Source organism: Oryctolagus cuniculus, chromosome 5 (genome assembly GCF_964237555.1).
Source record: "Oryctolagus cuniculus chromosome 5, mOryCun1.1, whole genome shotgun sequence".
In the NCBI taxonomy this organism is placed as follows: Eukaryota; Metazoa; Chordata; class Mammalia; order Lagomorpha; family Leporidae; genus Oryctolagus; species Oryctolagus cuniculus.
Genome location: NC_091436.1, coordinates 127,832,485 through 127,848,281, shown reverse-complemented (window position 1 = coordinate 127,848,281; position 15,797 = coordinate 127,832,485). Strand labels below are relative to the sequence as shown.

General features: G+C 54.8%; 1 protein-coding gene across 2 annotated transcripts in view; it reads left to right on the top strand.

Annotated features, from left to right (window-relative positions):
* Positions 1-6,518, top strand: part of TAF8 (TATA-box binding protein associated factor 8) — a 28,995-nt gene extending 22,477 nt beyond the window's left edge. For both annotated transcript variants that reach the window (XM_008262913.4, XM_051855711.2), the window contains one exon: positions 6,051-6,518. In XM_008262913.4, coding sequence (XP_008261135.1) covers positions 6,051-6,074 — 24 coding nt within the window. In that variant the 3' untranslated portion in view covers positions 6,075-6,518. The remainder of the gene's footprint in view (positions 1-6,050) is intronic.
* The last annotated feature ends 9,279 nt before the right edge of the window (positions 6,519-15,797 follow it).

The following is a 15,797-nucleotide window of genomic DNA, read 5'->3' as shown; positions in this document are numbered from 1 at the left end:
CTCAGTCCCAGTCTCGCATGTGGGTAGCAGGGATGTGAGCCCCTGAGCCATCACCTCTGCATTCCAGGATGTGCACTAGCAGGAGCTGCATGGGAAGCAGAGCAGGCACTTACCCAGGCACTCTGAAGTGAGTGTGGGCACATAGCAACCCAACGCTCTGCCGCAACACCTGCCCCTAGAGGTCCGGCCTTTTTTTTTTTTTTTTTTTTTTTTTTGAAGATTTATTTATTTGAAAGGTAGAGTTACCAAGAGAGAGGGCTTCCATTCACTGGTTTACCTTACAGAGCTGGGCCAGGCCAAAGCCAGGAGCCAGAAGCTTTTCCAGGTCTCCCACTTGGGCCATCCTCCACTGCTTTCGCAGGCACATCAGCAGGGAGCTGGATCAGAAGTCAAGCAGCCAGGACTGGAACCGGTGCCCATATGTGATGCTGGCACTGCAGGTGGTGGCGTAACCTGCTACACCGCAGCACCGGCCCTAAGGATGTTTCTCAGTTGACAGATTATAGCTGTGCATGTTTGTGGTGTGCGACGTGGTGCATCAGCACACACTGTAATGATCAAGCCAGGGTAATCACTATCGTCTGTTTGTGGTGAAAGTGTTCAAAAACCTCTCTTCTAGCCATTTTGGAATGTAGGTGATTAGCTATGGTCACCCTGCTGCAGGAAGGGACAGAATGTGTGCCTGCTATCTGTCACGTGGTACTCATCCACTAACCTCCCCCCACCCCCCCACCCCCACCAGTCTGGTAACCACTGTTTTGCTATCTATAAGATAACTTCAAAAATTTCCACATATGAGTGAGATCATGTGGCATTTATCTTTTCATGTCTGGCTTATTTCACTTAATGTCAGGTCCAACGATTTTGTCACAAGTGACAAGATTTTGTTCTTTAAGATTGAATAATAGGGTCTGGCGCTGTGGTGCAGTGGGTTAAAGCCCCGGCCTGCGGCGCCAGTATCCCACGTGGGCACCAGTTCTGGTCCCGGCTGCTCCTCTTCCGATCCAGCTCTCTGCTGTGGCTTTCGAAAGCAGTGGAGGATGGCCAGGTCCTTGGACCCCTGTGCCCACGTGGGAGACCCAGAAGAGGCTCCTGGCTCCTGGCTCCTGGTTCCGGATCGGCTCAGCTCTGGCCGTTGTGGCCATCTGGGAAGTGAACCAGCAGATGGAAGACTCTCTCTTTCTCTTTCTCCCTCCCTCTCTCTGTAACTCTTTCAAATAAATAAAAATAAAAGATAAAAATAAAAAGACTGAATAATACTCCATTACGGGTAACTCCATTTTCCCTATCGGTGCAGCCGTTATGGCGACGGCTTGAGTCCCTGTCTTGTTAACTGAATAAGTGCTGCAGCAAACATCTCTGATAAGCTGATTTCCTTTCGTTGAGAAGCATCCCCAGTAGAGGGCTTGCTGGGTTGCAGGGCTGCCATGGCGTTTGCTGTCGTGGCTGTCTGAGTTTACGTTCCTGCTCACTGTGCGGGGCTCCCTTCTCTCTGCCGCCTCGCCGGCTCTTGTCCTACAGCAGATGGCCTTGCGGTCTGCATCTGCAGTGGGCACGGGCCTCTTGCCCCTCCCCTGTGCCTCTTGGACCACACCCACCTCACCCACCTGCTCGTGGCCTGTGGGTGGGAGGAGAAATGGAGCTAGCGAAGGAACTGGGTGAGGCCAGAGTGATAGTGGGCAGGCTGCGGCTGCCAGTCTTGGCTGTCCTGCACTCCTGGATGTAGCAGATGAGGGGACAAGGAGTCTAGGGCCCACGTTGCAGCCAAGAGGAAGAGGGAGCTGGGAGGTGTGTGTAAATAAAGGAGAGCCACCCCTTCCCCTAAGAGTGAGACCCAGGGGCTACACCTTCCCAGCCCCGTGGCCCCGGTGAGCAGCAAGGGAGGCGAGGAAGCTGGCCTTCAGCTGGGTGACCCTGGGTCCAGGTGAAACTTGGGCGCTTCACCACCAGGAAAGAGAGCGAATGGGTTTGTGGAACACTTGGCAGTCTGTGCCATGAATGAGCTCCGGGGGTGTGCAGCAAGCCCTGTGCTGACACTGATCCTTGCTGACTTGGCACCATGGGCTCTCCCAGCGTGTCCCCGAGGGTGGTAGTCAGATTCTTCTCCAGGCCCCAGCCCCTCAGATCCAGCTGGGTTTCTGCCTCTGACTTGTGACCATGTTATAGTTTGGCTTCCGAGGCACCACCCCCCCCCCCCCTTGCTGCCTTCTACCTCTTGGCCTCCGTTTTCCTTACCAGTTCTTCCCTGCAACCCATGCGGCTGTAGCTGGTCCCCAACACCCAGTCTCCAGCCGCCTGTGCAGGCAGACTCAGTGTCCAGCCGTCAGTCCCCCGAGCTGCCTGGTTACACTTGGCTTCAGGGTCAGGTATAGTTTGACTCCCCTTCTCCCCGCGCCACGCCCACCCCGCAGCTTCCCCACTTCAGACAGGTTAGAAACAGGAGGGTAACAGCAGCCAACCATTAGTGCTCAACTGGGCCTGGCCTGTGGAGTGACCCTCAGCGTTAGCTCACTTCCCAGTGACTCGAGAGAAGCACTCCTGTGTTCCTGTGTTCGCTTTCTTCCGAGCCTTCCTTGGCCACCAAACACTGCCCCCTCCCCCCTCCTCCCTCCTCACCCAGAAGCCTGCAGCAGCTGCTGCTGTCCCCCAGCCCATGTCCCCTGCCAGGCCCATCTTCCCACAAAGAGGACTAACAGGTCCTCCATACTGCTCTTCACATCCGCACAGCACGACCTGGCTTTCTGCCAGTTCTGTTCTTCTTTGGCGTTGCTTGATTTGCTTGTACTTTTCCAACAAATAAGGGTCTGGTACCTGCCTCTGTGCCATGGTGAACAGGACACACGTGGTCCCTGTCTCTAGGGGATCATCCCAGTGGGAGGCACACGAAGGAAACAGGACAACTGGGGGGGGGGGAGACTTCATGCCTGTGGAGCGGGGGAGGGGAGGCTGTTCTCACCCCGCTGCATCCTACCCCAGGGCTGGAGCTCCTCCTCCCCGCCCTTCCGCCTCCACGGCCTCTGTCCAGGCTGCACAGATTCTTGCTGCCTTCAGTCATCCATCCAGCAAGCGCGTATTGAACTTTTACAGTCCAAGTGCTGGTGTAGATGCAGGGAGACAGTGGATATGACAAGGGTACCAGAAAAAAAGTGCATGGAAAATGCAATTGAAAGATGTTATTGGCTGGTGCCACAGCTCACTAGGCTAATCCTCCGCCTGTGGCTTCGGCACCCTGGGTTCTAGTCCCAGTTGGGGTGCTGGATTCTGTCCCGCTTGTTCCTCTTCCAGTCCAGCTCTCTGCTGTGGCCCGGGAGTGCAGTGGAGGATGGCCCAAGTGCTTGGGCTCTGCACCCACATGGGAGACCAGGAGAAGCACCTGGCTCCTGGCTTCAATTGGTGCGGCGCGGCGGCCCGTAAAGGCTATTTGGGGGGTGAACCAATGGAAGGAAGACCTTTCTCTTTGTCTCTCTCTCACTGTCTAACTCTGCCTGTCAAAAAAAAAAAAAAAAAAAAAAAAAGATGTTATTGAGGCCAGCGTTGTGGCACAGTGGATTAAGCCGTGCTTGCAATGCTGGTATCACATACTGGAACACTAGTTAGAGTTCCAACTGCTGTATTTCTGATCCAGCATCCTGCTAATGCACCTGGGAAAGCAGCAGAGGCTGGCACAAGTACATGGGTCCCTGCCACCTGTGTGGGAGACCCGGATGAAGTTCTGGGCTCCTGACTTTAGCCTGACCCAGCCGCAGTCATTGTGGTCGTTTGGGAAGTAAAACAGTGGATGGAAGACCTCTTTCTCTCTCTGCCTCTCCCTCTCTCTTATTCTGCCTTTCAAATAAGTAAGTTTTTTAAAATATGCTTATTTTAGTACAAAAAAACTTGAAATCCATGCATTTAAAATACAGTTGGCATGAACTTTATTTTCCCCATTTATTTATTTGAAAGGCAGAGTAACAGAGAGGGAGAAATCTTCCATCTGCTGGCTCACTCCCCAGATGCCTGCAACAACCGTGGCTAGGCCAGACCAAAGCTAGGAGCCAGGAATTTATCTGGATCTCCCACATGGGTGTCAGGGACCTAAGCACGTGGGCTGTCATTGGCATTCTCAGGTGCGTTAGCAGGAAGCTGGATTGGAAGCGGAACAGCCAGGACTCAAACCAGGCACTTTGATATGCGAAGCAGGTGTCCCAAGTGGCAGCTTAATCTGCACCACGATGCCCACCTGCCTTGAGTATGTGCACGTAATACACATATTCCTCGCTGCTTTTGAATGTCCCCACCTTCCTGAGCTTATGGCCTAGGTCACAACAGATGTGTAATGTCAGGTCGTGAATTTTGGCTCCTGAGAGGAGGGTAATGGGATGCTGGGTCATTCAAGGAAGGGTTCATAAAGGGATTACTGCAAAGGCACAGGGAACTGCAGGGGTGGGTCAGTCCCTGGGCTGGTGCATGAAAGGGGAGAGAGCAGTCAACAGAACCTGCGGAGAGGCCTGGGTGAGAGCCTTCGCCAGAGCTGAGGCCTTAGTCCCCAAGCCCAGTCACTGTGCCTGGCAGGGAGGGGACAACCAGAGAAATGAACCCTCTGCCCTCTCCTCCCCTCCTCCCCTTCTCCCTCCTTCCACTCTCCTGCCTGCTGTCTGCCAGCCAGAAGCCAGAGGGCCGCAGCCAGCCTCCCAGGGCAGAGCACAGGGTGTATCTTAAGGGCCGGTGAAAAAGAGCCTTGTCACACAGTAGGGCAGCAGCAGGAGGAAGCACCTGCTGCAGGTGTTGCAGTTTTAGAACAGGTGGGGAAGGAAAGTTCTCTTTGACAGCACCCCGAACACCTGGATGGGTCCAGTCGTGTAGAAAAGCATCCTGGGCTGAGGGAACAGCAGTGCATCTGCTAGGAGGCAGGAACATGCACAAGCCTTGACTTGTGGGCAGCCAGATGGACAGGAGGAGTGTGGAAACAGGGCCCATGGAACAAGCCTCAGGCCTAACAGAAGGCGCTGGATGTTACTCAGAGGGAGGTGGGCAGCAGGGGGACGGCAGGAGTCCAGGGGATTGCTGTGGCCAGAAGCGGGTCTGGGAGACACCAGTTCTACATCATTCGGCACCTGCCAGACACGCAGCAGCAGAGCGGCAGCTGGTGCCCTGAAGCTGCAGGGAGAGGATCCCTGGCCCGAGACAGTGAGACAGCCAGCGCACCAGCAAGGCCAAGTGGAATGACTCCCTGCAGCCTGAGCCCTGTGCCGAGGCAGTGGGAGGAAATACAAACCCAGGGATAACCGGATAACTGCCTCCCCCTGGGAAGTGAGTCCTGTAGTCAGGGAGACAGATAAACACACGGGAGCCCATCTTACCTGCACTCACCAGGACACGGGGAACAGCTGGCAAGTTGGGCTTGGCCTTAAGGACCCAAGGGCCCAGACCTGTGCTGAGATCCTGCTGGGGAGGGGTCAGCAGCTGGCGAAGCTCTGGGAAGAGGTGAGGAAGCAGAGCAGGGGCTGGAGGTGGCCTGAGGTCCCGGTGGGAGGGCAGGGGAGGTGGGGCATTGTCTGCACCGGCCTGAGAGGACTCTGGCGCTTTCCCAGGGCGCCTGGCACCCACCCTGGACAGCCCCGGAGGCTCCCATGTCCCTCTTCTCCTCTGAGGTAGTTGGGTGTCTCCCATGGAAAGCTGGCAGAGCCTCCCGTGGTGGCACTGGCCCTCACACGACACCTGGCATAGGCAGAGTTGGGTATCCTGCAGCTCCAGGGCGTCCACTGTGCTTGGGTTGAACGGGTGGGCCTTCCCCAGCTTTCTCTGGTCACCTTTCTGCTCCAGGTCCCCAGGGGTCCAGGGGTGTCAGGGTCTCCCTGTCCCCCCACAGCTGCATTGTTGATCTCTACAGGCTTCTCTGGGCTCCCAGAGTGTGGGGACAGCAGTAACCTGAGCCTCCAGCTCTCTGCCACTGGGGAAGAGCCCTGGGCCCCTGCATTCTGATGCTCCCTCTGTCGGACTTTGTGGCGCATTCCCACACGACTTTCCCTCCGCCACTAATAGTGGGTTTGCCATCCCTCTGTGTCCCACAGGCTCGGGCTGAAGCAACTTCCTAATTCCGAATGTGACCTGATAGTGCCCAGCTGCAAGTGGGCGCAGCTGGCCCGAGGATAAAGATTTTTCCATGGACGCTTCCAGCCCTGAAGACAAATGCAAGGTACTTTTCCTCCTCTTGGAGCTTGGGGCTTCTCCTCATCTCCACTTTATTAATGCCTTTCTTTTCCTTCTTTGTTAAAAACAATCGTTTGATTGGATTTTGAATAGGCCACGTGTGTATACAGTGTAACGTTTAAAAGAAGGAGATGCCTAGTAACCCAGCATCTCCCTGCTGCCCCGTTTCTCAGTCCCTCTGTGCCTTCCCCTGAGGTTAGTCTGTGACTATCAGCGGGACCTTGTATATAATGCAGGAGTGCTCTGTGCATCCAATGCAAATGCTTGTATAAATCCTCCCCACTCCTTATCTGTTGTTCATGGCTGTAATAAAAGAGCTTCTCTCTGTTTCCTGGCTGTGGAACAGCCCATCGTATGGCTCTGCCATAACTCATTGACCGGTCCTCAGTTGATGGACACCTGGTTGGCTTCCAGGCTCCTGCTGTTGCAAGCAGTGGTGGGTATCACCAGTAACTCTGTGCGTGTCATTTCATCTGTGTGCCCACCAGCTGTGATCATGTGCCCAGGTCTCAGAACTTGTCCTGGTTGACACTCTTGCCTGACTGAATGCTGGACTCCTTGCCACCCCAGTGTCTTGGAAGTCGCTGAATGTTGCTGGTCTGAGATGCCTCTTCATGTGGTTTTATCTGAGTTCAGTGTCTTTTTCTTATTCATGTTACTATTACAAACAAGTGTGTGTGTGCCGCAGGTGGCACCGGGGACACAGTCACCAGGAGATGTGATGACACCTCCAGAGGCAGGCCCAGGTCCTCTGCTGTCACAGGGGAGGGAGGGAGGGAGAACTCCTCCTGGGCAGGGACTTCAGGGAGAGAGCACCCCAGTGCTGTTGACACTGGAGCTGAGCCTTGATGCTCAAGTGAGGGAGGGGACACAGAGGACCCAGCCTGGGAGGGAGCAGCGAGGGCCCACTGTGGAGAAGAAGGTTGAAGACAGACCCTAAAGGCCTGGCTGGCTCACTGGGGAGTTTGGGTTTCCATCCTGCAAGGGTCAGCAGACAAATGAGAAACCAGATTATTTTGGAACCAAGCCAACTGCTGAGCACTTGCGGCTTGCCTGCCGGGAGCCCTGCTAAGCTGAGCTCTGTTCCCTCGCTGAAACCTCAGGGGTTCGGTGCAGCTGCTGTCCCTATTCACATGCAGTTCGTCTGGTTTATTAACAGTGCTGTCTTTTCACTGCTTGATGTCAAAGGAAACAGAGGCTTTGAGGCAAAGTAACTTGCACAGAGTCACCTAGTTACTAAATAGCTTGGCCCTGCTCTCTCCTACCCACATGGCTGCCCACCACGTCCAGAGAGCAGCAGGTCAGAGTGGCTCATTTCTCAGAGCAGGGGTCGGGGGTATTGCCTCTCTCCAGGTTTATGGGACATGGAGCCTTTATGACCAGTTTTCTATTTGGAGAATTGAGAATTTCTTTAAGGAAACAGCACTGCAGAGACATGATGTCATTGGCCGGTGCTCGTGCACCTGTAGGCCAACTTCCTAGGAGAGGAATGCCTAGCTCATGTGTGTAATGTATGGGTAACTGCTATGGTCTGAACTGTGTGTGCCCCCAGATTTCATGTTAAAATCTTCCCCAAGGTGATGTTACCAGGAGGTAGGGCCCTTGGGGTGAGATGAGGTCAAGAGAGCGGGGCTGTCATGACTGGCATCCATACCCTAACGGAAGAGGCCCGGGGCAGGTGTTTGGCCCAGCAGTTAAGCTGATATGTATTACAAGCATCCAGTGACTGGAGTTCCTGGGGGCTCGGTACAGGCTCTGCTCCTGATGCCAGCTGCCTACTGATGCAGGCCCCGAGAAGATGGGTCAAGTCTCTGGGTCCCTGCCACCCACATGGGAGGCCCGGATCGAGTTTCCAGCTCCCAACTACGGCCTGGCCCAGCCCTCATCTCAGCAGGCCTTGGTGGAGTAAACCAGTAGATGGGACCTTGCTTTGTGTGTGTGTGTCTGTCTGCCTCTCAGATAAATCTGTAAAATAGGAATTAAAGACAGAAGAGCCCCCAGAGAGCTGCCTCGCCCCTTACATCCTGGGAGTGCATGGTGCGAAGACGCCCTCTGTGAGCCAGAACGCAGGCCCTGCCCCAGACGCCAGATCCACCTCGGGCTTCGGCTTCCCAGCCCCCAGAGGGACTTCTGTGGTTCCTAAGCCAGCCAGTTTCTGGTACAGTGTACTGCAACCCAAACAGGATGAAGGCAGCAGCACAAGTGTCCCCCATAGAGTTAGGGCCAAGTAGCCTCCCTGCTGGCCGAAAGCGCCTACTGTACACCGCAGCCGACACGGTGTGTCTTAAGCCATTGCCAATCTGAGAAGTGAAGCGGGCATTTCAGAATAGCTTCAGCTGGCATGTCTGTTACTCGACCGAGGTGCTTTTCCACGGTAGGATTCGCAGACAGAAATACACGGTCCCCAGTCCCGCAGCCTGGCCGAGGAGGGAGCCGAGAGAGTCTCTGAACATAGCTATCTCCGCTCTCCCTGGAGCAAGGTGGGTGCCTGCCTGTCCTCCCACTAAGCACACGCACGTGCCTGCATGAGCGTGATGGGAGGAGCTCCTGCACCTGTGGCCCTGTGGGAAGCAGTGAGCCGCGTCAGCCCTCTCAGCGCTGTCACCTCCTCTGCCACCCTCCCCTGACATGCCGAACAACCAACAGAACAGCTCTCTTCCCCTCCGTCCCCCAGGCCAGTCGCCCCCCTCCCCACCAGTCTTCCTGGACTTTGTCCTCTGTTGAGTGCCCAGCAGGACAGCAAGGGAGAAAAAGGCCCACAGAGCTTAAACTAACCCACGTTTTTTCTTCCTTCAAACCCTTGCGGGGGCAGGCGCTGTCACCACCAGGTGCCTGGGCCCTGTCTCGATCGCTCTGGCGACAGGGCCAGCTGCAGCCCTCCGGCAGGTCATTCAGCCAGCCCAGAGGACCTGGACCTGTCCTCAAGGATCCCCGGGTCTGTCCCATTGTGCTCGGGGAAATCCTTTGTGCCTGCAGAGCCCGTGTCAGCCACGTCACGTGGCCTTAAACGGAAGCCTTCCTTGGGCTTCGCAGCAAGCTCTGGGGCACTCTGGGGTTTTGTCAGGGAGCGGTCCCCAGCCTGGCCAGTGGAGGCCTGCATCCCTCCTGAGTACCCAGGGAAACCACTGCCCAGTACCACAGGGCCTGGCTGTACCCGGAACTCCTGGACTGCCTCAGACCCGCTCCCACCCCCACAACTCCAGCTCAGCAGTCCCTTCCCTCCCACGGTCATCCCCCAACATGATGTTAGAGGATTTTTAAATAATCATAGCAGGGGCCAGCACTGTGGCGTAGTAGACTGAGCCTCCACCTGTGGCCCTGGCATCCCATAGGGGCACCAGTTCAAGTCCTGGCTGCTCCACTTCTGATCCAGCTCTCTGCTACGGCCTGGGAAAGCAGTAGAAGATGGACCAAGTGCTTGGGCCCCAGCAGTCACATGGAAGACTGAGAAGAAGCCCCTGGCCCCTGGCTTTGGATCAGCTCAGCTCTGGCCATTGCACCCATTTAGGGAGTGAACCAACAGATGGAAGACCTCTCTCTCTCTTTCCCTTTCTCTGTAACTCTACCTCTCAAATAAATAAATAAAATCTTTAAAAATAATAACAATAGCTTATATTTAGACACTGCTTCGATTTTCTGTATGCCAGCTACTATTTTAAATACTTGATGTTAAGCCATGTAATTAGTGTATGCAGGATGAGATTCAAAAGGTATATAAGGTGGGCCGGCACTGTGGCTCACTTGGTTAATCCTCCGCCTACGGCGCCAGCATCCCATATGGGCGCTGGGTTCTAGCCCCAGTTGCTGCTCTTCCAGTCCAGCTCTCTGCTGTGGCCCAGGAGGGTAGTGGAAGATGGCCTAAGTGCTTGGGCCCCTGCACCTGCATGGGAGACCAGGAGGAAGCACCTGGTTTCTGGCTTCAGATCGGCATAGCTCCAGCCGTAGTGGCTATTTGGGGAGTGAACCGACGGAAGGAAGACCTTTCTCTCTGTCTCTCTCTCTCACTGTCTGTAACTCTACCTGTCCAAAAAAAAAAAAAAAAAAAAAGTATGCAAGGATAAATAGTGACCACGTCATCTTTTTTTTTTTAAGATTGATTTATTTGAAAGTCAGAGTTACAGAGAGACAGAGGCAGAGAGAGAGAGAGAGAGATATCTTCCATCCACTGGTTCACTCCCCAAATGGCCACAATGGCCAGAGCTGCACACCGATCTGAAGCCAGGAACCAGGAGCTTCTTCTAGGTCTCCCACCTGGGTGAAGGGGCCCAAGCAGTTGGGCCATTTTCTACTGCTTTCCCAGGCCATAGCAGAGAGCTGGATCAGAATTGGAGCACCTAGGACTTGAACCGGTGCCCATATGGGATGCCGGCACTGCAGGCGGCAGCTTCATCCACTACACCATAGCGCCAGCTCCTGTCATCTTATAATCTGGTTCTTCTGTCATCCTGTCCCCACCTGGGAATAAACCACTATTGCTGATCTCATATATGTCCCTCCCAAGTTATTCTTTTTTTAAAAATACTACTCTTCTTTCATAAAGTTTATTTTTTATTGTTTATTTATGTATTTTCATCTACTTGAAAGGCAGAGAGAGAGAGAGATCTTCTATCTACTGGTTCACTCCCCAAATGCTCACAACAGTCAGGGCTGGGCCAGGCCAAAGCCAGGAACCCAGGTGGGAAGCAGAGTAACTGGGACTTTAACCTTCATTTCTTTTTTTCAGAGCTTTTTTTTTTTTCCAATAATTTTGAAGACAGAGAGAGAGGGATCGTCCCTCCATTTGTTCACTCCCATAATGACCCTAATGGCTGGGACTGGCCAAGCCAAAGCCAAGAGCCTTGAACTCCATCCAGGTCTCATGTGGGTGCAAGGGCCTGAGCACCTGGGCCGTCTTCCACTGCCTTCCCAGGCACATCAGCAGGGAGTTGGATTGGAAGTGGAGCAGCCAAGACTCCAACCAGTGCTCATGTGGGATGCTGGCACTGCAGGCAGTGGCTTAACCAGTTGTGCCACAACCCTGGTCCCTTGAACCCTCATTTCAATATGGATGTGGGCATCCACGCAGCTGCCCAAACACAGTGCACCACTGCACCTGCCCCAAAAGCTGTTCTCCAGTATGTAAGCACAAAGGGGTGTGTGTGTGTGTGTGTGTGTGTATGTGTAGTGAGAGATCAAAAAGTTTATAGTGGGGCGGGCATTTGGCACAACAGTTTATACACTCAGATCCCTATTGGGGGACCTGGATTTCAGTCCCAGCCCTGCTCTTGCTCACCCTGGGAGGAAGCAGTGATGACTCGAGTATTTGGATCTCCACACCCACGTGGGAGACCAGGAGTGAGTGTCCAGCTCCTGGCTTCAGCCTGGCTCAACTCAGTAGTGGAAGATCTCTGTCTCTCTGTGTCCTCCCTACCCTACCCCCATCTACCTGCCTTAGAAATAATAGAAATAAATAGTTCTTTGAGAGTTTGTGGGAAAATGAAATTAAAAGGTGTTTGTTTGTTTTGGTGTTAAAAACAATTTGAAATCCATATATGAGGGCGGTGTTGTGGGGAGAGAGCTATGCATGAAGCAGGTTAAACCACTGCTTCCCGCATCGGCAGCCTCTGTCTGCAATGGTGTGAGTCCCAGCTGCTCAGATCCAGCTTCTTGCTCGTGCATCCTGGGAGGCAGCAAATCATGGCTGAGGTGCCTGGGCCCCTGCAGCTCATGTGGGAGACCCTGATTGAGTTCCTGACTGCTGGCTTTGGCCTGGCGCTGCCCTGGTGGTTGTGGGCATTTGGGGAGTGAACCAGCATCTGAAAGATTCTGTCTCACTCACTCTGCTTTTCAAGTAGATGGGGAGAAAACAGAAAAGAAACCTATGCATATTTGGAGCCTTCAAAAACCTTATGGCAAATGTGTGTGATGAAGAAACCAGGGGCTGGCATTGTGGTGCAGCAGGTTAAGCTACTGCCTGCACCCCCGGCATCCCATATGATCACCAGTTCAGGTCCTGGCTTCTCCACTTCAGATCCAGCTTCCTGCTAATGTGCCTAGGAAAGCAGCAGAAGATGACTCCAGTACAAGTACTGGGGCCCCTGCCATCCATGTGAGAGACCTGTATGGAATTCCTGTCTCTTGGTTTCAGCCTGGCCCAGCCCCGGCCATTGTGTCAAACTGGGGAGTAAACCAGCAGTTGGAAGCTCGCTTGCTCTCTCTCTTTCTTTCTCTCTCTCTCTCTCTGTCTCTCTGTCCCTCCTTCCCTCCCTCCCTCTGTCTGTAATAATTCTGCCTTTCAAAAAAGTAAATAAATCTGGCCGGCGCCGCGGCTCACTAGGCTAATCCTCCGCCTAGCGGCGCCGGCACACCGGGTTCTAGTCCCGGTTGGGGCACCGGATTCTGTCCCGGTTGCCCCTCTTCCAGGCCAGCCCTCTGCTGTGGCCAGGGAGTGCAGTGGAGGATGGCCCAGGTGCTTGGGCCCTGCACCCCATGGGAGACCAGGAAAAGCACCTGGCTCCTGGCTCCTGCCATCGGATCAGCGCGGTGCGCCGGCCGCAGCGCGCCAGCCGCGGCGGCCATTGGAGGGTGAATCAACGGCAAAAGGAAGACCTTTCTCTCTGTCTCTCTCTCTCTCACTGTCCACTCTGCCTGTCAAAAAAAAAAAAAAAAAAAAAAAAAAAGTAAATAAATCTTAGAAACAAAAAACAAACACTTCTTTAAAAAAAACACACATATTTCAAAATATACTTATCTTTTAATTCTGTTCCTCCAGGAATGTGTTGCAGCTCCTTTATATGTTCTTTCATTGTCATACAAGTGGTGGCACATAAAATGCTGCATTCTGTGTCTTTGTGGGTTGGGTGTTTTTTCTTGTTTTGGTCCAGCTTTCCCTTCGTGCCCCTGAGATTCACCTCTCCCTTTGTTTTTGTTTTTTAGGTTTATTTATTTAAATATTTGAGAGGCAGAGTTACAGACAGATACAGGGAGAGACAGAGAGAGAGGTCTTCCATCTTCTGGTTCACTCCCCAGTTGGCTGCAATGGTGCCGGGGCTGGGCCCATCCGAAGCCAGGAGCTTCTTCAGGGTCTCCCACGCGGGTGCAGGGGCGCCCCTTCTAGGCCATAGAAGAGAGCAGAATTAGAAGTGGAGCAGCTGGGACTTGAACCAGCACCCGTTTGGGATGCCGGAGCTGCAGGCGGAGGCTTAGCCCACTACGCCACAGCACCGGCCCTCCTCACCTCTCTCTTTGTAACTGGAAGTGCTGAGCCTGTGGAGCTGAGCCCCAGCCCTGCCACACTGCGCTGCAAGAGGCTGAGTTCCCCGGGCCACACCTTTCTCCTCTGTAATACAGATAACGCCTCTGATGTCATTGAGGGGGGAGACATAAGAGATGGTAGAGCCGTGGACGTAGGGCACCTGGGGTGTGGAGCAGGTACACATCCTAAGAGTGACCAGGACAAACAGGAACAGGAAGGCCTGCCCCTCCACTGTGTCTCACAGGTGCCTGAGTTGGGAAGCAACTGGGCCTTTGTTCCAGAGGCCTGCACCGAGGAGTCGGCCGGGCCAGCCCCAGCCCCAGCCACTGTGCGCGTGTCTGTAGAGCTGTCCACAGTGCGCGTCCGCAAGCTGTGCCTGCCTGTCTGTCTTGGTGTCTCCCAAATCGATAGAATTAAATTAGACTTTTAAAAAGATGGAATGGAATAGTAGAACCCATGGAAAATGGACTTAACTAATTCTATTTGGAGGCAAGAAGAGAGCCAGGGATACACTAATGAAGACTTTGTACATGAGGCGGCAACCACTACTGGTGGGAAGGGCAGAGCGGTGGGAACGGGGAGTGTGCCAGAGGCATCGTGGGGAAGGCCACCTCCCGGGAGAGTGAAGTTGGAACTGAGATCAGAGAGCAGAGGAGGAGCATTGGGTGGTGCAGGTGCAGCACCTGGAAGAGCCCCGAGGCAGGCGTGCAGCAGGTGTGCAGGTGCCGGGTACTGGGCCCAAGGTGCGAGGTCTCCAGGGAAGGAGCTGGGCCAAGCAGAGGAGTGAGGACCTCTGGGGCGAGGGTAGGGGCTGCATGGTCTGCTGAATAAGAGGGGCTCCTGGTGCCGGAAAAGGGCGCCCCCACGCTCAGCTGCTGGAATTGCCCAGGAGCCTGGGATCGTCCTGGAGCCAGCCTGGCATAAGGCTCATTCCTCAAGGATCATGAAGTAGGAGGTTCAGGCCGGCGCCGTGGCTCACTTGGCTGATCCTCTGCCTGCAGCGGCAGCACCCCGGGTTCTAGTCCAGACTGGGGCTCTGGGTACTAGTCCTGGTTGCTCCTCTTCCAGGCCAGCTCTCTGCTGTGGCCTGGGAAGGCAGTGGAGGATGGCCCAGGTCTTTGGGCCCTGCACCCGCATGGGAGACCAGGAGGAAGCACCTGGCTCCTGGCTTCGGATTGGCGCAGCACTGGCCGTAGCGGCCATTAGGGGAGTGAACCAATGGAAGGAAGACCCTTCTCTCTCTCTCTGTCTATAACTCTCTCTCTGTCTCTTTCACTGTCTAACTCTGCCTGGCAAAAAATAAAAAAAAAATTTAAAAATTTTTAAAAATGAAGTAGGAGCTTCACCCTCCAAGCCCTCTCTCCACCCCAGGCACCTGTGTCTCTGGCCACCTTGGCCAGAGCTGTCCCACTGGGACCCCTCCCGGGATAAGCTGCCAGGAGTCCAGGCTTTCGGCTGGATTCCGGGGGCCCTCACCGTTGGGGCTGGGTGTGCTGTGGGCGGCCGCCCTGTGCTCTGTGGGACATCCAGCAGTGTTCCCAGCCTTCACCTCCTGAATGCCCTCAGGATCCCCCTGGGTGTGTCAACACACACAGAGAAAGTGTGCCAGACACTGCCACATGTCCTCTGGGGCACAAGACTGGCACGGATGAGAACCCCAGAGCTGACCTGAGACACCAGGGCTTCGTGTCCAGGCTGCTGGAGGAGAACTGGGGCCAGCACGGACTCCCTGCTCTCAAATCCAAAGCTACCTTCTCTGTGTCCTCCACTGCATTTCTCCAAGCCTAGACTGCAGGAATGCTCTGGAAGGCAGTGTTGCACAACACTTGAGAGCCCGAGTCTGACTGCCTGCACAGGAGTCCTGGCTCTGCCTCTTCCTTGCTCTGTGACTGTGGGCGAGTGACACAGCCTTCCGGTAGCAAAAAATGCCAACCTCCAGGGCTTGTTGGGAGGATTCCATGGAGTAGTAACACGCGCCGAGCCCTTAGGACGAGGCCCGGGCCTGACAGGCAGGTGCAGACTCCCTGGGAGAGTGACACTCGTGTGTGGAACGTCCGCTGGCAGTGCTGGCAGCACGCACACCCGTGCAGGAAGGGGAGGGCCAAGCTGGGCTACCTGCGCCTGCCACAGAGGGGAGCTCTTGACTGCAGTGACACTTCAGAGTCGGCCTGAGTGGAGGAGGACTGGCCAGTGTGTATGGGCTGCCCCTGGGGACTGGGCCTGACCTTGGACGAGGTGGCCCTTGTGGAAGGACAGTCCCCAGGGAGGGAGTCTGCGGAGAAGCCTAGCATGGCCAGCCGCTGGGGGAGTGGGAGCTTCAGTCCTGAGAAGAAAGGGGGTTCAGGGCACCAGCACAGGATCCACTCACTAGCCA